This window comes from Pithys albifrons, chromosome 6 (assembly GCF_047495875.1).
Source record: "Pithys albifrons albifrons isolate INPA30051 chromosome 6, PitAlb_v1, whole genome shotgun sequence".
In the NCBI taxonomy this organism is placed as follows: domain Eukaryota; kingdom Metazoa; phylum Chordata; class Aves; order Passeriformes; family Thamnophilidae; genus Pithys; species Pithys albifrons.
Window position 1 is genome coordinate 11,059,011 of NC_092463.1, and position 27,945 is coordinate 11,086,955.

The following is a 27,945-nucleotide window of genomic DNA, read 5'->3' on the forward strand; positions in this document are numbered from 1 at the left end:
GTACAGGAGGTTACTGGTTGGAGCAAAGTCAGTAAAGCCCCACCTTTCTGCAGGTATACTGAACCATACAGCTCTGTGGCTGCTCGAGACTGGATTTGTACAACTGCTACTTCTGTAACAACTGACATAGTTGTAGTGTGAAAGTTTTCACCTTCTTAACTCTTTTCAGATAGCACCACAGTTGCAAGTCATGAATATAAATAAGAAAAAAACTATTTATAAAAGGCTGCCAAAGAGTTCAGGAACTAAGCAAGAGTTAGAAAATACTCGAGCATTTTTACAGATGCTGAAATAAAACATATTACTTTGTCATGTTTAAAATATTTTTAGAATAACAAGTGCATTGTAAGAAAATAACTAGTCATGTCTTAGGTCCTTATTTACAGGCTATTTCCAGTGAATGGTTTGTGGTGGATCCAGATTTTGAGTCTCTCACAGTTGAGTTATCTCTGGCACTGCCTCATGAAGGTAGCTTATAATTTCAAATTCTGGCAGAACCAAAGAGCCTTCAGTCCTGCATAAAAATAACCTAAAGCATCCTGTTTGTATTTCCAAGTAGCTTGTAAGAATAGAGCTACCTAAGAAAAAAATTGTTAGCTATGGTAACGACAGTACAGAGAGGGATCTAGTGTGGGTAATACCATCTTATACAAATCAGTTCCAAGCAAGCTGTTTCCATATAAAAACATTTGTATTCCTGAAGTGCCCAGAGGCATTGAGGTGTTGAAGTTTCACTTGACAGCAGAATGGAGACATCTAGCATGTAATTTAAGATCCAGTATCTAAGAAATCAACAGCTCTGCCTGGCAGCCAAAGCCAGCAGATTCTCAGCTTGCCTGAGGTCTGGGTTCTTCATGTGCTGAGATGCTGCCTTCCAATTTGGTCTGTTACTCAGCATCTATCTCCTGTAAATGTCTGCTGCTCACAGATGGAGTGGATCTGCATCTCAGTCACTGTTGTAAATGATGCATGAAGAGAAGGTGAAACACGTCAGGAAACAAATTCATCCAAAAAACCTGGACAGAAGGTTCTCTTTTATACCATGTAGTACTTGTCCAGGGGCTAAAAGGTCTCTATTTGTTTTTCTTCTGAGATTGAAGAAGTTTATAGTCACATTTTTGCTCATCCTGGAGAGTGCTGCCTTTTTATAGAACTTGGGGGCAGATTTGGTTTACTTTTTAGCTGTGCTGTTTGTCCATGATCCTTGTAGAATGGAATACAAAGCTGAGAACAAAACAAGAACAGACAACAGAGCTTCATTTTCCAACCTTACCCTCTGAAAGAGAAAGCTCTTATAGATTCCTGTATCTCCTTACAGTGATGTTGGTGCTTTATATCTAGTGATTCTTAAATGCAAAACCACATAAGCTACCGCTGAAGCAGAGAGAAAGCCTTGGTGTCTTCCCACACCTTGGCCTTTGCTTACTCTGGCTGTGTGAGAAAGGGTTCAGAATGAGACAAAGAGAAGGTAAGATGTTAAAGTAGAAAAGTAGTTTAGTACCTGCCTGTCCTGGGTTGAGCTGGCAAAACGCCAGCTGTCCAAGACAGAGAAGAAGTGTTCCTCCCCCTCCAACCAGCCACGGGAAAAAGAAGAGGGTGAGAGAAGAAAAAAACTTTTAAAACAGGTTTATGCTGAAACTAACCACATGTATTTATACAGAAAAGAAAATATTAAGAGGAAACTACAATATAACACACACTTACGCAAGTTACATATATATAACAAGGAATAACTTCCCACTCCCCAATTAATACAAAGCCCATTACTCCAAATTCATAAGCACTCCAAAAGACACTCAGCAAGAAAGAGAAAGTATAACAACAAAATATTTCTACTTCCCTGAATGCAAACAAAATGCAAGCAGAGGCAACAGAAGCAGGGCCTAGCATAGTAGAGGAGCTGCTAGATGTCCTCCTCTTAGTGCAGCCATGATGGAACTAACTAAGCCACTCCCACACACTGGATTTTACACCCTTTGAGATGATGTAGTATGGTATGGAATACAAGATTATTGGCTAGAAGAAGTCAGCTGTTAGCTAGCCCAGCCCAGCTTAAATCAGCTCACAATCCTCGGCCTAGCTGAACTTTTAAAACCTAACTTTAGGCTCATCTGGCCAAACCCATAACACTGCCCTTGAAGAGTCTAAAAGTAACTAGGGTTTTATTCTCTCTATTTAATATTAATAGGGCATTTGATAATGCATTGCTTATATTTAAGCAAGAAATACAAAATTTCATGAAATGTGTGTGTTCTGGAGTTCAATTTCTGGTTCTGCTTCTGCATTTTTAAGACCTTTGAAGCAAACACACTGTTCTAAACAGGCAACTCTTAAATTACATGGAAATGCTAGCATGACTTTTTTTATGGTTCTTAGAAAGCTTTCATAGAGACAGCTTGAGTCAAGATTTTGCTGAAGCAGATATGATGTGGGTAAAACATAGTCTGTGAATATTAGAAACTTGTATGGGACCTGAAGTTCTCCATCTCTTCCATATTCAAATCTGTTAGTTTTCTTTCCCAGTCTGAGTCATGATGAAGGACATGTGTGTTTGTCTGCTGTCAGCCTTTTAAAGGTTTCTGAGTGCTCATAAGAATATTTTGATATCCTTTTTTCCTTTGATTTCTAACTATTCTCACCCTGTTTGATGTAGTCACTTCCCCAGAAGAAATGCAGTACCTCTGGATTTCACCGTCAGGATAGCCTTTATTTTAACCCAATATGAAGGGAGAAGCACCTCCTGGCAAGTAGATTGTTGTGATTTGAAAGATGAATAAAATTTGACTTTCTTACAGAAGAAGTCTCACCATCTTTCTCTGATCCAAGTGCCTCACTTCATGTGTCAGCTGAGTTCTTGTTGAGTTATAAATGTTTTGGGAGCCGAGGGAAGTGAATTACCTTGTCTCTGACAGGCAGGATATTTCACTTCTCACAGAAGACACTGTAAGGTCTCTTTTCCTTGAATTTGAGAGAAAATACTTTAGGACAATAACTCTTTTAGAAGATTGATGGTTCCTGTCTGTAGCATTTTGTTTTCAAACATAAATATTGTGTGTGTACAGTATTCACCATATGTTAAAATTATTTGGTGCAACACACACCGATGGATTTCAACATAAGTGATGAAATTTGCCTATCAGATTAAGGTGTAATTTGAACAAAATGGAAAAAAAATATAAAAACTTACACCTTTCAGAGTCACTCTTTTATGCTAAAAGTAATGGGGAAATGGTTAGTATTGCACTTGATGTTCCATTGCATTCCTCTCTTCTCTAATTTGCTTCCCTTGTGGAAGATAAATCTGTGTCAGGGGCAGTGGATTCTAGGTTGCTTTACTTCACAGAGAAAAATAAGGTGGCTGCTTTGAAAACTTAACTCCAGAATAAGCAAAGTTAGTCCTAAAACCATGTATTGAATCATTTTGAGAAGCATGGAACAAAATAGCTCCAGACTGATAGTACTAGATAAAGTCATTATACTTGAAGTGATGGTCTGGATTTAGGTAGATATTGCTAGGAAATAACTAAAACATAATCCTTGTTTTCTGGTATGAGAAACAAATAGCACACCTGAGTCCTTTCCTTTCATGTTACCCTATCAGTATTGCTCCTTTTCCTGGACAGCGCAGTGGCTGATTGGCCCAGGAGGCTGTTTACTTTTTCACTGAAATATGTTCAAAAGACCATTAATCTTTGATTTTTAAATTTCTACTTTAGTGCCTTTGGCTTGTCATGGGCATCTGTAATGTAGAGTGTCGTCAAGCTCCTGCCAGCTATGTAATGCATCCATGATTTGGAATGTGTCAAGATGAGTATTTGAAGATGTTGATTCGTTAAGTGCCACTTGGAACCAGTAGTAGTACTGACATTACACCAAGATTAAAAGTAGAAGTGAAATGTATATTTTAGACTAAGCTACATCAAATCCTGATTTTCACTATACTTGTTTTTTTTCTTCCATTATCTCTCATTTTAAGAGTTGATACCCAGCATTAGTTGTGGTGATATTAGATCATTTTCTTTGTGCAATACTAGTTAAGACAGAAATAAACTCATCCTGAGTTACTTGTTTGTTGCTGGCATATCTTGTTTGGAGGTAAGGCCTAAATGCCCATGTGTCATTCTTACTGTGATTATTAATGAACTATGGTATCTTCTTCTACTAAGAAAATAAATAAAACAGAAGAGTGCTTTTCACAGGCACAGAAAAAAGATAGTGAAAGGTTTTTTTCAGGGTTTAACTGATGAACTTCAGGGGTTTTTCTTACCAGCTGTCTCTCAGTATTGACTGCTTTATTTCTCTGTTTTCAGTATCTAGTGATGGACTACTATGTTGGTGGTGACTTGCTGACACTTCTCAGTAAGTTTGAAGACAAGCTTCCAGAAGATATGGCTAGGTTCTACATTGGTGAAATGGTGCTTGCTATACATTCCATACATGAACTGCATTATGTGCACAGGTAAAATACCATCTCATTTGGCAAAAAATGCATGTACAGTTATATGATGTTAATCCTAAAGCTACTGCTACATACACAAATGATCATGGTAGCCACAGGCAAACTGCTGTGGGTACATGCTTGCTGTACACTATGGGATAGCTGTATAAGCTATTATGTTTTAAATATCAAGTTTTGCTGGATTGATATTAGAAGCACTGACATTTATCTCACTAACCTTTTACTGAAGCTTCTATTTTTAATCAGGGTCCTTGACATATTCTCAGTTCACTTAATGAATATTTATCTGCCTTTGTCCAAGCCAGCCTAGAAGTCTGAAGCAGTTTGAAATGGTTTGAACTTTCTACAGATGTTTAGACATTCTAAAAACTTTATGCACAGTGAGCTTGTGATAACATCAGTGCATCTACTTGATGAATGATCTCAGGTCATTCCCCAACAGTTTTTATAATCAGTGGCCATGTGCCAGTCTAATTGTTTTTGTACACAAGATATGTATTCCGAATCAGTGGCTACCATTGTGTAAACTTAGGTTGTGGTATGTAGTAGTTTTACAATTAATGTTTAAAAAGCACAGGGGATTCTCAAGCTATAATGCTTTGAACTCTTCTGTTCAGACTATTCTGTTTTAAAAATTAAAAAGAAAAGATACATAAACTCTGTAAAACTCCTGTGAGTAAATGTGGACAATATGTAGGGATTTAAAAATGTTACAGCCTCAGAGAAGTTCACCAGAGGCACCATTGCACCCATTTCAGAGGAAGGTGGCCTGACAAACTGACCAGCTACAACTCTTTATGTGACTGAGTGAATATCTGTTGTGGCAATGGATGACTTTAAGGCCAAAACACATGCTTTGAATAGGAGATGTATGAATGCCCAAGAAATAACTGCTTGGCAACTGGAATGGATTAGGAGGAAGCATGATTGCTCTGGAGAGGGTTTCAAGGACCCTTTAAAGGCTTATATGACCTGTTAGCTGTAGATAGGAAACAGTGGAGCTCACAGATGAGGCATTAAGCCTTTCTGAACAGCTCAGTGGTCCCTGAGGCAAGTGAGATCTGCATGGGAAGTAGAGTAATGTGGCATGAGATTGGCTCATGCTGCAAATGGCACTGTGAGCAGTGTTCTTTCACAAAGAAACAGACAAATTAGTGTATACTTTTATATTAGCTTTCATAGTCCCCTGCAACAACTGAGCTTGACTTGCAGTTATGGGACTCTTAAGGGAATGTTGGCAATATCTGAACTGGAATGCATAGAATAAGTTTAACAATACAAAATTGTTAATGATTTTATTGGGAAAGCATAGTGACATAGTCTGATTTTCCCAGCACATATTTTTGTGTATTATCACAAGTAAATATGCATTTAAATTTATGTTGACAGGGATAAATTAGCATTCGTTATGTTGTATTCATTAATACTGCTAATGAGCAGCAGTATCAGTGACATTTCAGCAATTAATTTCAGATCATTAGTCCTTGGTTAAAAAAAGTTATTGCAAGTTTGTGTTGGAAAAATGTATCAAGTTGACTGGATTTTTACACATATGAAGACCCTTTGTTAAACCTGTCTTAAAAGTTTTCATAAGTATGGAACTGGAATTAATTTTATACCCAGCTGTATCCGTGTAAGAACAGGAAATATGCAGATTGCCATCAGAGACTTTCTAATGCTATTTTATCCTGTTGAAATAGTTTTGCCCTCAGCCCAGAGCTGGACATATTCAGTGGCTTGTAGGGTTACTGCTGCATGTACACAGGATGCAAAGGTCCTTAGGTATTCCTAGAAGCAAATGTGCTGTGCAATAGTGTGTAGAAAGACTAGAACAGCAAATGAAAAATACTGGTGAACAGAAATACTGGACAAAATTCTGAGAAGCAGTAAAAAGTTGTCCTAGATAAGAAATTAGAAGTCAGTTATGTGTCTTGGCAAAACCAATTGATTAAAAGATTGTCTTTTCTCTTTTGTCTTTCTTGCTTCTAAACAGTATGTTGTGATGCATATAAACTTGAAGTTATGTTGATGGAGTAAACTGCCTGTCTGTTACAACTGGTAGACTCACTGCCATTGATGTGCCTGGTTATTTGAACAGTTTCAACTTTGAGCTTGAAAATCTCATGTAGTCTACACCTTCAATATTGTGGGCAAAATTTGAAGTTGAGCAGGAGAAGGGGGTAAATAGTACAATAAAAAGATTTTGCATCAGTGTGTATCTAACCTAAAATACTGTGTTATTCTGATGCAAGATTAATCTTTGCAAGCAGAGCTTCTACCATGTGCTTAAATCTTTTTATTTCTCTCTGTTCTAACAGGGACATAAAGCCTGATAATGTTCTTTTGGACATGAACGGCCACATACGACTGGCAGACTTTGGGTCCTGTCTGAAAATGAGTGAAGATGGCACAGTATGTATGAAGCAAAATTTAACTGGGTAGCTGGTAGTGGGACCTTTCAAGTGAGGTGCTGATCCTGAAGAGATAAGGCATTATCAGCATCCATCAGGGATGTGGTATATTGTAAACTTTCTGACATGCTGAATATTGAGGGAATTCAAAATTGAGGGAAGTAACTCAACATACTTAAACACATTTCTGATGTCTTCATCTCCTTTTTTTACAGGCTTCTAACTTTTAAAGTTATCCTTTGCTGTATTTTTCTGGTTTTCACATTTTTTCCTACTGACCATTTGAGTTCTCATGAGTTTTTTATGAACTATCCAATGACCCTTTTATTAAAAAGAACAGTAATTTTGTATTATTTATGTGTTAGAATCACATGTGACCAAGAACCCAAAAGCCATGACAGACTTAAGTATAAGGCATCCCAAAGGAGGACATAACTAAGCCCAACTAGAACTTAATCTGGCTACTGCCATAAAATTCAATAAAAATGTCTCCATAAATACATTATCAACAAAAGGAGAGTTAAGGAAAATCTCCATCTTTTATTGGATGTGGGTGGAAATATGGTGACAAAGGATGAGGAAAAGGCTGAGGTACTTAATGTCTTCTTTGCCTCAGTCTTTAATAGTAAGACCAGTTGTTCTCTGGGTAACCAGCCCCATGGGCTGGAAGAGAGGGATGGGGAGCAGAAATGAAGCCCCCATAATCCAAGAGGGAATTGTCAGTGACCTGCTATGGCACTCAGACACAGGCAAAGCTGGAGTCACCATCCCTGGAGTTATTGAAAAGACATGTAGATGTGGCATGTAGGAAGTTGTTTTAGGTAGAGTTGGCAGTGCTTGGTTAACAGTTGGGCACAATGATTTAAAAGGTCCTTTCCAACATAAATGGTTGTCTGATTCCATAATTAATAAGCAGTTTGTTTTATATGCCATTGACAAAGGGAACAGCAACGTGATGGTAATTGGCCATCTTGTGCACCAGATTGGGTATACCTCTAACAGCTAAATTATGCATGATGTTTTTTGTTTATTTTGCCTAGTTTAGAGACTTTGGGTTGCCAGACCTGCCAAAGTACTACATGCAGCATTGTTTGCTGATTTTGGCACAAAATCACATCTTGGTGACCTTCTGTAGTTATAAGATGCCTGCCAAGGCTCCAGGGTATTAAAATGCGAAATTGAAGGAGCCATTGGAATTGAGAACATATTGCTAGAGATTAGAGCTGCTCTGACATTGCCCTGATGGTCAGGACTTCCCTGCTACTTGGGCACAGGGACATTCCCTGCCTTACCCCTGTACTGTATCCAGTTACACATTAGGCAATAAACATTTGATTGATTTCTGACATAATAAAACTTACCCAAGGTACTTGTTTTGTGATCTTCAAATGAAACTGTAAAATTGAGGAGTAGGACTTGATCTCCTTACTTACTCATTTTTCATTTCAACTTCTGGCAGCCAATTGCAATTTTAAAGTATAAACAGACACAAAGGCAAAACATATTTTGTCTTTCTGCTTTCACAATAACTATGATTATTTTGTGTTTCTGCTGTCTTCAGAATAAAATATATCAACTGATTTTATGTAGCAGTAGACTGGAACTTGATCTTTGCAGTCTTTGTTACTTTCTTAATTTTTTTTTTGTTATGTTGCTGGGAATTTATAAATCTCTTCCTTCTGCAGAATCATGTCCTGATGTCTCTGTCAGAAATACTAGTGTGTGAGTTAAAGAAGTTGCTGAGAGAACCTGAAAACTTAGGAGAATTATGTTTGTTTTACATTCAAGGTACAATCATCAGTGGCAGTGGGTACACCTGACTACATCTCTCCTGAGATACTGCAAGCAATGGAGGATGGAATGGGGAAATATGGGCCTGAATGTGACTGGTGGTCACTGGGTGTCTGCATGTATGAAATGCTGTATGGGGAAACACCCTTCTATGCAGAGTCACTAGTGGAAACCTATGGGAAGATTATGAACCACGAAGTAAGAGCTGTATTGCATCTCTTCTGTTTTCACTTTGTTTATAATGTTTACAGGGAAACTCATCACTTGAAGATACCAAAGTGATAGTAGTTCTTTGTTTTTTCACAGTGTTTTAGAGTCATGTTGTGTAGGTTTGCTCGTTCAGGTTTTAGGAATGTTTGGTTCTTGGAACGGCAGAAATTTATTTGTTTGACTAATCAAAATTTTTCTCTAAATGCTTATGTGTTTGTTGGCAAATCTAAGCAGTCATCACAAAATCAAAACATACTCTTGTGTTAGGCCCAATGAAAGTTTCCTCTGGACTGTGCAAGAGAAATGAAGTAATGCATTATTTCCAGAGCTTTGCACATTTTCTGTCACACTGATAACAGTACCAAAACCACAACAGGCAAGTCAGTGTAGACATGAGCTGCATGAGGAACTTGAGGTTGGGAGGAGTTGTCTGGAGTGGCAGCAGATAGTGAAACATGAACTCGAGCTGCATGAAGGACATGAGATCAGGAGGTTTGCCCAGGGTCAGAGTGGTAGAGAAGGTCTGGAACTTGTGAGTGTATTTTGAACTTCAGAAAGTGAGAACAAAACAGTTCACAGTGTCCTTTTGAGATCTGTATTAGAAGGATGTACTTGTGTGCATAGTCATCCTAAGTAGGCAGAAGCTGTTGCAATAGGGTTATTACTGCATTTTCCTCTCCCCAGGATGAGTGCACTTCACTGGATACTGAGTGCTGGACTGTCACAGTGAGGCAGTGATGGATAAAACATGAAATCCTTGCCAGAGCTGACACCCTTGCTGTGATGAATATTGATATCTCTCTTGTTTTTATTCCTTCAATGAATGAACTGCTTGCAAATGTAACCAATGTAAACTCTGCCTACCTGGCTCTTGAACTATTTGAGAGGAAATTTGAAGCTGCTGTCCTGCAAACTTAATATTTTAATCTCATTTGGACACACAGTCAATGTGATTGTATGTTTTTCATTGCAAGTTTTAAAGTTCAATTTCATCTATCTTTGTTTATAATAATATAAATGTTTTCTAAATGTAGATTATGTTTTGGTAAGAAAAACAGGTGTTTCACCTATAAATTAGAAAAATACATCCTTAAATATAACAACATTTTTAAATAATTAACTACCATGGTGGGGTTTTAAGAGTTGAAATTAATTAACTCTCCAGGAGTACATCTTCAGGAGACCTATGAACCTCTGACTAAGAATACCAGTGAGGGTCTGCCCCTATTGTATGATCTTAAATATATTATGGTGTGTTAAAATTCTGGTATGTCTTTTAAAAAGTTTGTTTTCCTGACAGAGTTACTGTAATCACAGTTAGTTTAAAACAGATCTGTATTAAAGAAATTGAAAAATGATTTCTTGTCCTCCAAAACCATTTTAAGACAGAAAGTCTATCACTGAAGGTATTGAATTGTGCTCTGTCACTGCTCACCGGAACTAGAACAGTATTTGACTATTTATTTCCAGTTTTATTGCTGTAATTTGGCATGTTCTTTTTGAAACTTCTATTGGAAGTTATGGAATGGATTCCTTCTCTAAAACTTTATCTTGTTTTGTTTTGCAGGAACGATTTCAGTTTCCATCCCATGTTACAGATGTATCTGAAGAAGCAAAAGATCTTATTCAGAGACTTATCTGCAGCAGGGAGCGTAGACTGGGACAGAATGGAATCGAGGATTTTAAGTCTCATGCATTTTTTGAAGGACTTAATTGGGATAACATCCGAAACTTAGAAGCACCTTATATTCCAGAAGTCAGCAGTCCTTCTGACACCTCAAACTTTGATGTAGATGATGATGTACTAAGAAATCCAGTGAGTCTTTGTTTTTAAATAATACTAATGGAAGCATGTAAGCTTGCTGCAGTAGTGAGAACTTATTTCAAAATAAATAATGTGACAGATGAAAAATAAGTCACTTCAAATGTGAAAAATTCATGTTTTTCATCTCTTTGGCATTTTGGGTTATCAGAAATCATGAACTGCTTTTCTAAGTGGTAGCACTTGCCAAAATGCACTATTGTTACATGGTCAGTCAAAGTTTAAACATACTTAGGCATGGAAAAAAATCCCTTAGTTGCCCTTTCAGTTTGCCTTTACAAGGAGCTAGTATTTGAATTTATTCCTTCTCAAAGGTGAAAAAAAAATCTGTCTTTAGAAATACCCATACATTCTCCATGCAGCAGTCACAGCTGTCCAGGTGAGAGGACTCACACTTCTCCACTCACTTGAAAACCAGGAGGTTGGGTTTTGGAGTAGGGAACTTTGGTGTTCTGCTCCTCTATTGCTGTTGTGTCGTAGTTTGCAAATGTGTCAGGAAGTGCAGAGAGCTTTTGTGGTAATTCTTTCATCAGCTTGTGTTCCAGGACATGAAGAGCTTTTGGCACATTTTTTGATTACATGTCTAACAGTAACTAGAATGCTAAAACTAACAGCATGCATTTTGTTGCCAGGTCACTTCTAATTAGGAACTTGAAATTTCAGGTTTTCTTTTAGTGGCCGCATTGTGCTGTGAACTTGTTGAAATGCTGCCCTTTTGAGTGCCAGTTCAAGAGGCTTCTAAATTCAGGTCATTATATTAAGTGACCTAATCTGAAATAAAGCTTGTTCAGGGACAATGGAGCATAACTGCCAACTGTCAGTTGGTGTGCTAAGAAAAAAGTCTTTCCATTAGCTGTCTCTCTTTTAGCTGTTGAGGCTCAATCAAATGCCTTTCCCTCTGTATGGGTTCTCTTTCGGGTTTTCATGCATGTTGTTTTCATGCAGGAAGTGGTGCCACCAAGTTCTCATACAGGCTTTTCTGGATTGCATTTACCATTCGTTGGGTTTACATACACAACTGATAGGTAAGCAGAGAATATGTTCTTCATTAAACTTGTTTCCCAAATGTAGGTAATTCTAGGAAATTCTCATGTTTGTAAACATGTAAAAAGGTTGATGTCCACAGGTATACCCTCTGGATAAACCTGTATCCATCCTTTCTTCTTTTCCTTCAAATGTCTGAATGTATTCTGATCATGCTTGCCAAGATTAGTTGCTTTTGTATTTAATATTTTATCTAGTTGAAATAAAAGAAAGTTAAGGGACTAGATGTGTCAGTTGCATGTGGGTATAAACTTGCTGTTCCTGCATTGAGAGGCTGAGAGCAGGTATTGTCCACATTGGACATCTGCCAGGAGCTGCTCAGGATTATTTCTTTGCTCCAATGTAATTATTTCATTGCTCCTGCTGGTAGGCCAAGTTAATGTGGAGGGTTCTGAGCATGCACAAAGTGGCTCATTTTGCACATCTTTGAAATGGCCTCCATCTGACCTCAGAGATCTCTTAAACATATTCTTGTCTCTGATCTTAAGGTGCTCTGCCCTGTTTGTTACTCTGTTATTTCTCATTGATAGGGTTTGTTACCCCATGAACCCAAAACACACATCCTTTTTAGAGTGAGATCACGTGCCTTAACTGAAACCCATCTTTGTCATGCTTTAAACTAAACTTTGGGGTTTAGGGTTTTTTTGGGAGACACTCAGCTGTCTCAGTGCAGGCACACTTACCTGCTTCCTTCTCTGCCAGGCAGTAACCTTTGGCATGGGAGAGTTAACATTCTCAGTCATTTATGCAGTTTGAAAAGTGAATGTGCATCTGCATCACTAAAGTCCTGCATGCAGGTATCTTAATTCCACAGCAGCATGGACAGTAGCTGAGGAACAATAACTTTAACCCTGACAGTTGTCTCTGCAGTAACAATTACTGCACTAATTGTTCTTGTAAATTTAAGGTGCCTATTTGGTGGAGTCCCAGCATGTCACTGCTATAGACTGCTGTGAGTATTTATTAAAATGTTCTAACTTCTATAATTGTTTTCAGCTCTTTATCTGATAGAGGCACTTTAAAGAGTGTGATGCAGTCTGACACTGTAACCAAAGACACAGATGTACAACGTGACTTAAAGAACACTTCACAAATAGAAGGCTATGAAAAGAAAATACGGAAATTAGAGCAAGAAAAGCAGGATTTGAACAGAAAACTGCAAGGTTAGTGGTTTATATTTGTTTAGATTCTTAGTTCTGGTTATTGGAACATATTTTATAGAAAATATTTTCCTTTCTTTTCTGATTTTAAGAATCTACACAGACAGTGCAGAACCTCCAAGGTCCAGTGTGTGTTACAGTAAATACAAGCAGAGATAAAGAGATTAAAAAATTAAATGAAGAAATCGAACGGTTGAAGAACAAATTAACAGGTAAGCTTCTGGCATGATAATTATAGTAATGCAATTTATTTTGCTGCTCCTAGTAACATGATGTACTGTGTTTCTGCAATAAGTGGAATTAATGTTCTTGAGATACTTAAAAAACAAGAGTTTTTTTAAAGCCTTGTTCAATATTAAGAGGCATCTCAGTTTTTCCAGATGAGTGCTTAACTACTTCTTCCACTTGCTTGGCCTAATAGCATATCCCAGCATGAGAAGTTGAGTACAATGAATTGTGTGGATGGATCCAGTTAAATATTTTGTGTCGTGTTTGTTTCCTTAAAAATCTCAGGAGATTCTGTTCTCTTACTCCTCCTCTTTGGGGGGAACATTGTTTTGAAGGGGTTTTACTTGGAGGCAGGTGTAAGAGACAGGGGAGAGAGAAGGCTTGTTGCTCTCTAGTAACAGAAGTGAATAGATGGGGGGAGGTATACTAATAGTTCACATTTAAGTATTTCTGAGCTCCTGCTCCCTTTGTGTTTCTGTTTAGTGATGCATTAATTAGGAAGCACTGAGCTTTGCAGAAAAACAAATACTGGCATCTGTCCTGAGGGAAGTCTGACTCACCCTTATCACTGGAAATCTGTTGCTTGACAATGCTATTAGTTTATCCATACAAACCTCCTGTTATCACCTAATTTTTAAGTGGGAATCAGTGATAAACAAAATGTTAGTTTTGAATCCTAGTGACTTGGCTGAGATTTTTATAGGGGCCTGTAGTGTTGCATACTTTAGTTTAAATGCTGAGTTGTTGATGCTGGATTTTTTAAAATATTTTTTCTCCCTTTTAGTTTGGCAATACATCCCTTTTTCAGGTGTAAGCATTGCAAAAATCAGTTCAGCTCTCCTACATAGATTATCCTTCCAAAAAAAGTGATTCTTGTGTATTCTGAAATTAAGTTTGAATCTAACAATAATTAGATTAAGGTGCTATTTCTGCCAATGGTTGAGGTTTATCTAGTTCTTCAGCCAATGGTGTCCCGTTAAATATAAATTCTAGCACTTTGGTCTGATTTAAAAAGAAGTAGCATTGGTTCGTGTAGGTGGGAGGAAGTTTGTGCTGAACTGAGGAAAGGAATAATGATTCAAGCTTACAGCAGTGTTTGGGATCCCTGAATACATAGGTCCAGTTTCCTGTTCTGCCACAGACATCAGTGGAACTTGAGTGAGACATTCCCTGTGCAATTTCTTACTTAATTGTTTAAAAGAATTAGTAGTTAAAACCAAATGCAGAATGGCAGTTCATTTTCTTACCAGTTTTAAGACTGAGCAGAAATATGTAGTGGTGGCTAGTGGGTTTGAGATTTTTTGCACTTAGAAGTGGTAATTTCAAGTCAAATTTGTTTATATTTCTTTGAGAGTAAAGAGAGAACAAACTGCCAGGAATGTGGGCTCTTGGGTCTGCAGCTTGCCTTGTGCAGGATGGTTTCTCCTTCTCAGAGTATTAGTTCTTATCTAGTCTAGAAAATAAATAGTCCTTGCCTGTCTGGCTGTGTGCACTTAGTGACTGACTGTAGCCTTTCTTGTCACATAATGAAAACTGTTTAGGAGACACATTACTGGAACTGGAATTGGAACAGCTCAAGTTTATTTTAATGTTTTCAAGTGCTAGAAGTTGCATTCCTCAAAAACAAAGCCCTGAGCTAAGGCTTTTTCACTTGGAGATCACAATCTGTGTGAGAATTTCTTTAAGGGGCTGAGAAAAACAAAGTTGTGTTGAAGTATCAATGCCCCAGAATTACTTTAAACAGTCTAAAATTGTGGGAATGGGAAAAAAGTTGACTCTCCAAGGAAAGTGATGCCAATTTGCATGAGTGATGTTGCTTGTTTTATTGGTGTTAATTTGCAACCAGTTACCTTTAATATGTGTTAATCCACAGATATAAGTAAACTGGAAGCACAGCTTGCCGATGCAGTGGCTTTTCGACAAGAGCATGAGGACTCTCTACACAAGCTGAAAGGTCTAGAGAAACAGTGCAGAGTACTGCGGCAGGAAAAGGAGGACCTTCATAAGGTATTGATCCAAAGACAAGATACTTTTAGAAGTGCTAATAGAAAGTAGCTACAGAGCAGTTATGTTGTGATTGCAGTTATAGTGTTTTAAATGCTGCTTTTTTAGAACTATACGGAGATGTTATTAGGGAACCTGTTTAGCATTGCAGTAGTTTTTCAAAGTAGCACACTTTCTCTTTTGGAAGTTGCTGGGCTTCTTATTTCAAGTGTGTTTTGTTAGATGGAACAAACACCTAAATAATTGTTTTACTTAAGCTGTTTAATTATTCTTAACTGTTTCAGTAGAAGTCTGAGTGCAATCAGGAGAGACTTCAGAGCCCTTGGATAACTTGTTGAGGGATCAGGAACATAAATATTGTTCTCCTCTGTTCTTCCAGTTTCAGGGAACGATGAGGGAGGAAACAGGAAGAGCCAGTAGATCACTATCTGTCTGGTATCCCTGGCAGAATTCTGGTCTTTTTTATTATGGATTGGTTTACATGACACCAGACCTTCTGGTGACAGATGGGGTACACCTTCCTTAAGGGGGAAAAAGGATCTCTGCTCAGAAGTTAGCAGGGCTCATTGAAAGAGACTTAAACTAGATTTGAAGGGGGGAAAGGAACAGAGCCAGGCTCAATAAAGATAAGCCTGGGATCGTGTGCTACCAAGGTCCTTTGGTCTGTTGTCTCTGTGGAGCAGCAAAGACTTAAGGGTTGTTGATGTGTTAGAAACCACGGAAGCACGTGAAAATGGTCACATAGGACCCCAAAGAGGTGGTAGGATAGATAGCCCATTTGTGTCAGGTTCAACCAGGTGAAGAGCTGGGTCCTACACTTCAGTCATGACAGCCCCTTGCAATGCTCCAGGCTTGGGGCAGAGTGTCTGAGAATCTGACCCACAGGAAAGACCCTGAAGGTCCTGTCAGCAGTGGCTGAACACAAGGCAGCAGTGTGCCCAGGTGGCCAAGAAGGCCAATGGCATCCTGGTCTGTATCAGCAATAGTGTGGCCAGCAGGACCAAGGCAGTGATTGTTCTGCTGTACTCGACATTGGTAAGGCCACACCTTAAGCAGTGTCCCATTCTGGGCCCCTCACTGTAAGAAAGACATTGAGGTGCTGGAGCCTGTCCAGAGAAGGGCAACGAAGAAACTGAAGGGTCTGGAGCACAAGTCCTGTGAGGAGTGGCTGAGGAAGCTGAGGTTGTTCAACCTGGAGAAAAGGAGGCTCAGGAGAGACCATAAGGCTCAACTACCTGAAACAAGGTTGAAGCAAGGTGGGGGTTGGTCTCTTTTCCCAAGTGACAAATAATAGGACGAGAGGAAATGGCCTCAAGGTGTGCCAGGAAAGATTTAGATTGGATAGTAGGAAAAATTTCTTCACTGAAAGGTTTGTCAAGCATTAAAACAGGCTGCCCAGTCAAGTGGTGGAGTCACCATCCATGGAGGTATTTAAAAGATGGATAGATGTGGCACTTAGGGACAAGGTTTAGTGGTGGAGGGCTTGGCAGTGCTGGGTTAACAGCTGGACTCGATTATCTTAAAGGTCTTTTGCAGCCTAAATTATACTGTGATTCTATGATAATGTACACAGGAGTTAAACTCAGATCTGTGGCTACTTAATAGTCATCTGGGTACCAAAATGTGTATATATATATGTATGTGTGTATATTTATATATATATCTGAAAGAGTTAATAGAGCTAAGTCACTGATCCAACTTGAACCCACTTACTCTTTGTGATACCAAAAGGTTAATTACTGCTTAAGACTGATGATGACTTTTATGTAATCGCTGAGTTTATTTGCTGCTGTGTAAATTATACCTTTGTTTCCTTCTTAGAATTTAGCCTACTAATTCCTAGAATTTAGCAGTTTTTAGTTTAAGTAAGCAAAATATTTTGCAGCAAAGTAAATAGGGAGTTGCACATACTGTTTACCACTTTCAATAATATTAAAAAAAAAGGCTACCTGTATTGCAATAACTAGTTTTGGAAAAGCCTACCAGCCATATTGTTCATGGGCATTCAGATGGACCCAAAAATACTTCCTGGGCCAAAGTCTCTGGGCTGTTTGCATGTTAGAATTTAACAGTCTCTCTTCTGACTGTTAACAAGAGTGTATGAGTAGCAGAGAAGGCAGATCTGCTGCTCCTGGTCCAAACACATGCCTCTTGGGAAGTTAATGAATGTTCTTGCAATGCTCCTACTAAGGAGAGAAATTTTAGGAAATCTCTTGGCCAGTGTACATTTATTTTGTTCTGCTCTTATTTTTTAGCTCCTACTCTCAAATGATTTTATGTAGAACATTGTGTTTTACTTATTAACTACTTTCTGCAAAGGAGACAGCTTTTATACTTTCAATTAAAATATTAGAGCTTCACAATTTATTCTTAGGAATCTTCCTCAGTTTTCTGAAGAATTTCACAGGATTTGCTGCAGCCTCAGTGCTGGTACAATGTAGTTGATGGCTCCCCTGAATCTGCTGTCTGCTAAAACATTCCTTTAAACAGTGTTACTAATGTACAGGTACACAGTGCTTAATCTAAAATTAGGTTGCTTCGAAGTGAGCTGGCCTTGTGTAGTCACATTTATACGAAAGACTTTTGGAACACCAAAGGTAGTCTTGGAGCTGCCACACTAGAAGCAGAGTAATGGCCATCTTGCTGTGTCACTGCAGCTGCTTATCCAGAAAAAAACCCAAGTAATTGTGTAAATTAAGAATAAGAAATAATCTTTAGAAGTTATGTGAGATGGTTGAGCTTTCAAGTCATGCTTATGTAGGTCCAGTGTCGTTCTTCTTGGAAGAATATATGGAGTTCAAATTACTCTTTTTGTTATATTTTTTTATCTAAACCAGCAACTTGTAGAAGCCTCAGAGCGGTTAAAGGCGCAGTCCAAAGAACTGAGGGATGCCCACCAACAAAGAAAGTTGGCTGTGCAGGAGTTCTCCGAGCTCAGTGAGAGGATGGGAGACCTGCGCTCTCAAAAGCAAAAGCTGTCCCGGCAACTTCGCGACAAAGAAGAGGAGTTGGATTTGAGCATGCAGAAAATCGACGCTCTGCGACAGGACGCCCGCAAATCTGAGAAAATCAGAAAAGAGGTAACTTGATAAAATAGCCAGCAGTAACATCTGCAGCTGCCACTTATCCAGTATCTCATATGTGATTGTATTGAAGAACTGGGACTGTCTTCTGGGTTTCTTTTTTGTGTACTCAGACTGATTTGAATCTGGAGGAAGCTGTTCTTATATGCCCAGCTTATTAGCTCTTATGTTTTTATTCTTGTAGACTCTGACTCACAGTCAGCTTGAAACCTAGAAAGCTCAGTGAGTGTCTTCATGTGCTTTGAGGCTGGAGCATTCTGACTTCACTTGGTTTTTTTTAACTGAATGTTTCTCTTCAGCTAAAGGGAGGAATAGTGATTTTAAATATGGGGTTTTCTTTCCTCTGTAGTTAGTCATTGTAAGAATATCTGTAATATCTTTAAACAAGTTAATTTCCAATTAGTATTCTAGGCAATTTATAGTTTTACATGAGATGAAGTGGATAACCAGAAGAGGGCATAAGCAAAAGCTACTGTGGTTAATCCAGTGTTTTAATCACTGAAAAGTCATCATGTTTTATGTATTCTCTGAGTGAAGTGTAGAAAAGATATTCAAGAGTTTTGGAAACATTACGTGAAAACGTCTAATAAATTGAAGGGCAGTCTATCAAAGTGTAGTAAAAGATGAAGTTTCTCAGGCTTTTATCCACGAGAAAGAAGTGGTAGGTAACTGGGAACTGGCAAAGAGCTGCGGCATCTCATCTCTAGAGCAGAGTGCAGCAGGCATTCAAATGTTGTGGCTTATTCAGTTAAATGCTTCCATGCAGAGCTTTAAAATCTCTTGCCTTTGTTCTTAAAAATGCCTCTGTACTCCCTTTCCTAACAGTTGTATCAATCTGCTATTCAAAACATAGTCTAGAAGTTCATTGTCTTCTCCCACAGTTCTAGGTACAATCCTTTTAAAACCAACTTTGCTAATTTAATTTGAACACAGAAATATTTTACTCTTCCTGTCAGGCTCTTTATTATTGCTTAAATTGCAAGTTGCCTTAGTTGCCATGAAATCTGTATTGTCTTTCTGATAAGCTTTGAAGTCAGTAAATGGATGAACAAGCTTGTTTTGTTCCATAATTGCAATGTAAAAATGTTCAGTGTTCATATTTGAAGTATTCTGCAGTAATTTGGCTCAAAGGTTGAGACTTTCAAGCTGCCTTACTAGATGCTGAGGCACGGAACTGACCTGTTGTAAATGTGGGAGATTTTCTTCTTTCACAACTGCAGTGATTTCCGAATGCCATTTCCTTCTCTTTGCCTTAACAGAAACTGTGCAGTTATCGCTGAATGGGCTTGATGTAGTTCATATCAGTACAGAGAGTCATAAAATAACAGTTCTGCAGCATGAGACAGATGGATGCCTGGATCACTGAAGGCAGAACAATTATCATGACATTCTGAGATGATTGTTATAGTGGTGTAACTTAAAATAGAAATAAGTAAAACTTGCTGCTAGTTCCATATGGAGGAAAGGAAATGAATGATACCAATAGTGCTGTCATGTGTTGAAATGACCTAAAATTACTCATTACAGCTGGAAGCCCAACTTGAAGAAGTTGTAGCAGAAGCATCAAAAGAGCGCAAGCTTCGTGAGCACAGTGAGGTTTTCTCCAAACAACTGGAAAATGAACTGGAAGCTCTAAAGGTTACATGTTTTTTGACAAATACTTATGGCCCAGAAGCTGCAACACTTTTTCTTTTCAACTGTTGATACCAGTGGGAGACTTAAAAAGTGTAGCATTACTAGAAACCTGACCTAAGCTGTCTAGATTGATTTGCCTTTTTTACTTGAAAGACTTTAATCATTGGACACTAATTCTTGAAAATGTCCAGTTTATATAAATTCAAAGTAGATACTAAACCAATGTGGTCCGAATCTCTTACCTTTGCAACCCATTTCAACTCCTTATTAGGGTCATGTAAACAGAGCAGTCACTTTTACTGGGCTTGATTCTTGGAGACAGGCACCTTTTACATCACTTGGTGCCCAAATAAAAATTTTTCCAAAGTGCCACCAAATTGGGCAATTCTGACTTCAAAGAATATTCCCTAAATATAAACATATAAACCTCTTCCTGATGGTTTCTTCTCTTTTGCAGCTGAAGCAGGGAGGCCGGGCAGCTGGTGCCACACTAGAGCATCAGCAGGAGCTTTCCAAAATTAAGTCTGAGCTGGAAAAGAAAATCTTATTTTATGAAGAGGAGTTGGTCCGACGAGAAGCATCACATGTTTTGGAAGTAAAAAATGTGAAAAAGGAAGTACATGATTCAGAGAGCCATCAGCTTGCACTGCAGAAAGAGATCATGATATTGAAGGACAAACTAGAGAAAACAAAGCGAGAGAGGTAAGATTTTGGGAATGATTCCTTAACTATGGATTTGTTTTTGTTGCAGGTATGTATGACATTGCATAGGTACCTGTGCAGGCTGGTATTTCACCTTAACTCTGTTTATTCCTTTTTGAAAATACCAATCTACAGGTTTAGCAATGTTAGAGGTTAAGTGTTTCTATTTCTTGTCCTTCTCCTTAGGCACAGTGAAATGGAGGAAGCAGTAGGAACAATGAAAGAGAAATATGAGCGTGAAAGATCTATGCTCTTGGAAGATAACAAAAAGCTAACAACAGAAAATGAGAGGGTAATTATTTTAGGAAACATTTTTAAGCAAAATATGATTCTTACTTCACTGCTCTCTGGTGTTGAAGTAGCCTACTCATTCATCGAAACAGGATCTGTGAATGTTCAGGCACTGTCTGAATGAAACAAATGTCATTTTCACCATATAAATGTCAGAGACTTGGCTACGTGGTAACTTTAGCATCTTGTTACTGCTTTTTGGGGAATTGATTCTCACAATTCAGAGAATACCCACCTGCTGATTTCCTCATGAGGGCTGCACAGAAAAGGATCCATTAACAGACTGCCTGCATTCCTGATGGCTTGCAGTTAAACCTCATTCCTCTCTGACCTCTACACTTGCATTTTCTTTTCCTTTGTTGTAGATTATTTTGTATGAACTGGCAGGTCCACACAAAAAACTCCTTCCAGTTCTTTGCTGTGTTAGAACTCCCAGATAGCCCAGGGTGGTCTTGTTTGTAAAGGTGTATATATATAAATATATATATAAAAATATATATATATATAAAGTCTGAAACTGACATAAGTTGCAAGTGAAACTAATGTTTTATTGCAGCTCTGCTCCTTTGTGGACAAACTAACAGCACAGAACCGACAGCTAGAAGATGAGCTTCAAGATCTAGCAGCAAAGAAGGAGTCTGTTGCTCACTGGGAAGCTCAGATTGCAGAAATTATTCAATGGTATGTGCTGCTTAGAGATCCAGATATGGCACTTCCATCTTCTGAAATACTGATTGGCTTCTGTTTTTCTCTAATGTATAGCTAGGCCCTATCTCTGTGTCTGAGATGAACAAAAACATGGTGCTTCTGAGTGTTGATTTTGTTGAAATTGTCCGATGCCACTGCAAGAAGTACAAAGAGAGAGTTTTGGTGTCAACTCTAAGGTGGTTATTAAAGTCACTCAAATTGGAATATTTTGATAAATTAAATCAGGAAGATGGTCAAGATTTTAAAGGTCCATGTTAACATATAGAACCTCACTAGCTGTGCTAGACAAGCACTTGCACTTAATTCTTCAGTCTGTTCTTCCCTCTGTAATTCACTGTTTTAGCAAGCTATGTGTGAGTATTCCAGTGTGCAAAACAAAAGGGACTGGAAGGTAGCTCTTATAAAACTTGAACAGGGAATATGCAGATCATGTTCCAAACTATAACAGTGAATCTCTGCAGAACTCTTGCTGATGGCAAAAGGGAAACTTCAGTTTCCCTAGCAACTGCCATAATCAAGAAAATCAGACAAAAGAAAAATCTAAAGCAGGCAATCTAAGATGTATTTGGTTTTCTATTGCTGGGAGAGTTTTTCCTGCTCTGTCAATTTCTGTTATGTCCTAAATCCAATGCAGACACTCTGATAATTTGGTGGTACAGTATTTGGTGCTATGAGCCATGAAACTGCTAAGTTACAGGTTTTTGTAATTGCACAACAGGGTAAGTGATGAGAAGGATGCTCGTGGCTACCTCCAGGCATTGGCCTCCAAGATGACAGAAGAACTAGAATCATTGAGAAGTTCCAGTCTGGGGTCACGAACACTGGTAAGAAAATAGGAAGCATTCAGGCTGTTCTGGGGATGTCTGAGAAGCTTTTTTAGTTTCAACTACATGTACATAATCAGAATTCTTCTCTAATAAATCCTCTGCTCTGCTTTCTAAATTTTAGCTATTGTTTGCAAAATCCAACTAGGTAGTCTGATCAGAATTCGGGCAGTTCTCTCATACTAATATCTGCCATCACAAACTGCTTTAAAAAGTACAGAGAAGAGAAGAAACAGTAACATAAAACCATTAAAGAGAAGTACAGAAATGTACCTCTCCATGTTGGATGCAATTGAATAATTTTAACTGCTGTTGCAGTGAAATAACTAAGTTTTCTTTCATGAAAAAGTATTAACGAACGGGTTGATACAGATACAAACTAGGGACACAACGAGAGTACGTGGCATTATTTACATGCAGAACAATGAGACCTTCTGCCATAGTTTTTCTGTACAATAGTAACATGGATTCCCCAAAAAATCTGCAAATTAGAAAGGCTCTCATAAAGGAGTATGGTTTCAAAGACAAAAGCATATGCAGAAGGAACAGGAGAGCCATTTGCAGCTTGGCATGAAAGCCCACATCCTTAGCAATGCCAGCCAGCAGACTCTGCCATGCAGAGTCCATCTGCTGCTGGTTTATACATATAAGAAGTTACTCACCCCTTCCAGACCTATGAATATGAGAGAGTAAGAGAAAGTTATTACTTCTATGAGCTAACATTTGCTTACTTCATAAAAAGGAGATTATAATATTGAGAGGTTTAATAGGAAGAAGAATTGGATCAAATGCAGTTGACATTTTCATCTTAGCTACTGCCAGAATAAAGAATGCTGTCTGATCCTCATATTACAACTGGTATTGTAACTTCTGCAGAACCTGATATAAGGCAATTATTTCTCAACATAAAAAATGGCTCTCGGTTTTCACGACTGGTATTTGCAAGTTTATGTGTGACTAGAGAGGTATTTCTTAGGGAATATCAGAAATGTAGTCCACACTGAAAAATGCCTGGAAAGGTGCAGAGCATTTGCTTTTGGGAGTAGGAGGGTGGAATTGCATGGTATATGCAGAAGTGTAGCATATGCTCCTTAGCAAGCATAAGAATTGCTAAGGCAAATGTTTTAGGTATCTTTGGTATCTCAAGACTTAGATTCTTTCTTTCTTTTTTTTTTCCTCATGGTTTTGCTACTCTTGGTATGTTTTGTATTAGTATGTTTTACATTAAATATTAACATTTATCTCATATTTGAAAGTCCGTTATGTCACTATGCAAGTTTACACTCTCTTCTAGATTGGACAGTGAAAACTAGCCATTTTCAATGGGTTCTCTCAGTTTGACTTCCATGCTCAGTGATCTAGCACTTTGGTTTCAAGCATATTGTGTATAATGGTATAGCCAGTATTAAAATTGCTCATTACTTCATATTTTATGTAATGAAGTCTGACTATTGACTGATTTTCATGCAGCAGTTATACTGTCCATAACTAATTAAAAGAGCATTCTCTGAACCAATGTGAAAGATAATTTATGTCTTTGGACCAGAACAGAAATATCCTTAGGCTGTTGATACTAATATTTAGTAACTTACTGCAACAGGATCCCCTTTGGAAAGTGCGACGCAGTCAGAAGTTGGATATGTCAGCCAGGCTGGAATTACAGTCTGCCCTTGATGCAGAAATTCGTGCCAAACAACTAGTTCAAGAAGAGCTACGAAAAGTTAAAGATGCAAACATGTCTTTTGAAAGGTAATAAGAGCTTTGGTTCTGTTTGGGTTCTAATGTACAGATCTAAACTGCTGATCAGAATAGTAGCAACCTTCTTAAAATGGCCCTTGTGCTTGGGATATTGAACTTTGCCAGAAAGATCCTGTTCTACAGACTACACGTTTCTTACCTAGTCAAATGAGAACTGTAGAAATTTCTTCAAGTAAACATTTCACTGCTGTTTGAAGATACAAATCTTGTGCATCTGAGGTAAAAAAGGCATAAAAGCAAATTCAAAACAAATTCACACCATTTATTAGGCTAAGTGGAGAGTTAAACATATTCTTGGGAATTAAAAGTCAAGCTGCTATTAGTATAATTTTGTTTGGCAGATATTTGCAATGATAGCAGAAGTCTCAAGTACAGTTTTAAATATCTAGTCAAGTAGTGAGGTGCCTATTCAAGGGAAAAGTAAAATTAATCAGCCTTAAGATAATATCTTAAAAAAAAACAATGCTCCTCAAAAAAAAAGACCTTTTCTGAGACTCTGGAGACATAGGACCAGAAATTAACAATCTTGTGTGCTGACATTCCTGCCTTTGAGACACTTCAGATTGCATTTTAATCTTACTGTGTTGCTTTAGTAAATTAAAGGAATCAGAAGCAAAAAATAGAGAACTGCTAGAAGAGATGGAAGGTTTGAAGAAAAAACTGGAAGAAAAATACCGAACAGATTCAGGTAATTAAAGTTACTGTGTTTTAACAGAGTTCTAACCCTACCTGTGATGTTGCCTTTTATCTAAGCCTGTTCTGCTTTTGGTTTTAGGTCTCAAACTTCCTGATTTTCAAGATTCCATTTTTGACTATTTCAACACCTCTCCTCTTACACGTGATTTGACTTTCAGAGTGAGTTATTACATAAAATAACTATAAAAATGTGATAACCGAATTATATTCTTATATAAAAGTAACTCTTAGGCACTATGTGGCACATTTGGATCTGGCATGTTAGCCAAATCAGCGTGGCACAGAATTGGATGCCCAGTAGATGTCAGATTGCTTGGCATTTTGTAGAGAAGCTGGCACCTTTGGGAAATACTCTCAGAAGTTCACATTAATTATTTCCTATCCTAGCCTCTTTGTTTAGGTTAATCTCAGACATTTGGCTAAATGAAATATATTCAGGGGTTTTGGAAATGCTGGCACACCCTGTTACAAATAATGGATTAAATGCTTTGCAGTTGGAAGATGCTGATTATTACAAGGAAAAGTGTTCACACAGTTCAAGGAGTGTTTAAACAGATATGTAAAATTGTTGGCTCCAGATCTTAATGGAGTGGTTAGAGTAAAAGGAGCTGGAAAGAGAATCAGAGGACCCACAGATGTTGGTATAATAAGTTCATCGTGACACACCCTGTGATCCTTAGAAAACTAATCATACAAATCACAGCTCCAAGTAGGCGTTTCACTTTAAATGATTTGTTCGTTCCCGGAGGAAGCAGCTGTTAAATGCAACATTGAATCATTTCCTTACTTCATGAACTCTTGATCCGTGGAGATTTTTCTGGGATTTTTTTTTAAATTTTGTTTTCAAAGCATAGACAGTTAAGGATAAAACCAAGAGCTTGAACTGGAAAGAATAATTTGTTTACTAAGCGGAGTTAAAGAGGCTCAGGTTAAAACCTCATCAGTCTGGTTAGATTTTTAATCTAGATGTGTAGTCTCTCTCTATTATTTTTTTCAGTTGTCAGTGTTGCTAAAAAAAAAAAAAGCCTATGGACATGCTGTGATATTTGTGTACAATTTGTGTATATGCTGTTCCCAGCCGTACAATGTCCATGCTGACTTTCTTGCTGAGGCCAGTTGTGCTATAGGGATGGGGTGGAGGGAAGAGAGAGAAACATTATATATGCCACTATCTCAATAATAACTTTTATCTACTGACCTTGATATTTTGAAACATTGCTTTAAAAAGTACCAGATATACTTAAAACAGTAACATCTAGAATATCAAGCCCTTAACTAAACAAGATGCCATTCTACAGATCCTGAAATAAACACATAGTCTCTGTGGAAACACAGGTGGCATTTTCTGATTAAATTCATTAAAATGGCTGATACTGTGCTTAATGACTGACATTGACAATTTTTTTTTCACATGTACTTATAAAGATAGTTTGTATCATCTGCACTGGGGTTAATTTAATTGGAATAAATATCATTTGGCCATACAAAACATTTTATTTAACTAGCCAACTAATATTCTATCTGAAGTTTTCCTGTGGGTGATAAGCGATCGTTTTTATCCCTCATATCTGTTACAACAAAGGATTCTGTTTCTTCTTCGTCTACATCTTCTCTGCTAGCCTTTTGGGAAGAAGTAAGTTTTTGTTAGTAGTTTTGTGTCCTTATTTTGTTGTGACCTGTCATAGTAAAAATGGCCCTCTAAAACTAGATATTTTGCTTCCTTAATTTCTCTGTAACTTAATCCACTAAACCTCTTTAGAGGCTTACTTGTTTTATAGTTTGGCTATCTATATGGTTAAAGCTGAATCACACATAGCATTTTGAAATTGTTCATATTACATAATGGTACAATTTGATCTTAAATGACCCATCCCTACCAATCAGTTTGTAACAAAACAAAAATAATAAGTATCTGAACATATTTAGTGAGCTAACTGAATTTAAGCAAAGCTTCTTCCTGTCTAAACTGGCTGGGAAGTGAGTGATTCATTACTTGTTGTCTTTAGTGCTAATTACATCATTGATGTGAAGTCTAATCTGATGTTTGTTAATCATGGTTTTCATGATTTCCTCAGAGTACAGTAATGCTGAGTCCTACTTCCACACCCAGCTGCCTTAGCACTGGAATTGTAGCATACTTCCCCCTTGTGCTGGCAATTAGTAGTTGCTAATTTAAGTGTGAAATTAATAGATGGCTTGTAATGGATGCTAGTCTTAAATTTTAGTGAAATATAAGACAATATGATTAAGTAGACATGATTTGTTTAATGGCAGAGTCCAACAATTTTTAAACACACTTCTTTAAAGATTGAGTATTACTACTTTAAGTATTTTTCTTGTGGCAGACTTGCTGGCTGCGGTGTGCTAGACAAATCCCAGTGTAGTAAACTACCATGAGAAATCAGCTATTTTAGGGATAATTTCCAAGCTTCTCAACCATTATTCCATACCTGCATGCAAGAGATTAGACACAGCCTTGCTGGGAGATGATGCTGCCTGCTATGAGAATGAGATTTTGCGTTTCAGTACTTCCAGCTTTTCCATCAGGTGGCAGGGTTTGTTTTGAGGAAAGATCTTTTTTCAGAGTGGTAGGTTGTTAGATGTTTGTGTAAGATTTTGTTAGATGTTTGTGTATTTTGTATACAAACCAATATTGGGTTTTGTTTCCATTCTGTTCATGTGAAAACGCTACATTCAGATACGTGGTATCTAATCTAACATGCTTGCTGTTGCTTTTTGCAGACCAGCTCTATTAGTGAGCAGGAAATGCAGGGTCCCAAGTCAGAAGTTTCACCATCTACTTCAGTTGTAACTGCAGAGCAACAACAAGAAGTAAGAAAACCGTTATTTTACCCTGAAGAGTAATTCACCAGAAAGGCTCTGTCTTGTTCACAATAATACATATTGCAGCATTCCTTATGAAGAAGCACAATTGAATGCTGCTGATTTGCAATGTCTCAGTGTTAATTTCACCTGCTTTGAGGAGAGTTGCAAATGAAACCTTTTCGCTGCCTTCTGTATGTTGATGTACCTCATTTTCATGTTTTCTGTATTGCTGCTTGTTTGTTAGTGTGCAGGCTTTCCTGTGAGTGCTTTAAAACAGAATCTGCTGCAATTAA

General features: G+C 37.9%; 1 protein-coding gene across 7 annotated transcripts in view; it reads left to right on the forward strand.

Annotated features, from left to right (window-relative positions):
• CDC42BPB (CDC42 binding protein kinase beta) overlaps positions 1–27,945 on the forward strand; it is a 96,757-nt gene that overhangs the window by 44,620 nt on the left and 24,192 nt on the right. For 4 of the 7 annotated variants that reach the window (XM_071557466.1, XM_071557468.1, XM_071557469.1 and 1 more), the window contains exons 5-22: positions 4,311–4,459; positions 6,778–6,871; positions 8,659–8,859; positions 10,439–10,687; positions 11,639–11,718; positions 12,734–12,900; positions 12,990–13,109; positions 14,999–15,132; positions 17,967–18,209; positions 19,740–19,850; positions 20,305–20,549; positions 20,736–20,841; positions 21,397–21,521; positions 22,267–22,372; positions 23,973–24,121; positions 24,724–24,818; positions 24,906–24,985; positions 27,569–27,658. In XM_071557466.1, coding sequence (XP_071413567.1) covers positions 4,311–4,459; positions 6,778–6,871; positions 8,659–8,859; positions 10,439–10,687; positions 11,639–11,718; positions 12,734–12,900; positions 12,990–13,109; positions 14,999–15,132; positions 17,967–18,209; positions 19,740–19,850; positions 20,305–20,549; positions 20,736–20,841; positions 21,397–21,521; positions 22,267–22,372; positions 23,973–24,121; positions 24,724–24,818; positions 24,906–24,985; positions 27,569–27,658 — 2,544 coding nt within the window. Of the gene's footprint in view, positions 1–4,310; positions 4,460–6,777; positions 6,872–8,658; positions 8,860–10,438; positions 10,688–11,638; positions 11,719–12,733; positions 12,901–12,989; positions 13,110–14,998; positions 15,133–17,966; positions 18,210–19,739; positions 19,851–20,304; positions 20,550–20,735; positions 20,842–21,396; positions 21,522–22,266; positions 22,373–23,972; positions 24,122–24,723; positions 24,819–24,905; positions 24,986–26,408; positions 26,460–27,568; positions 27,659–27,945 lie in introns of all 7 variants that reach the window. The other 3 variants (XM_071557464.1, XM_071557465.1, XM_071557467.1) reach the window with 1 other exon arrangement.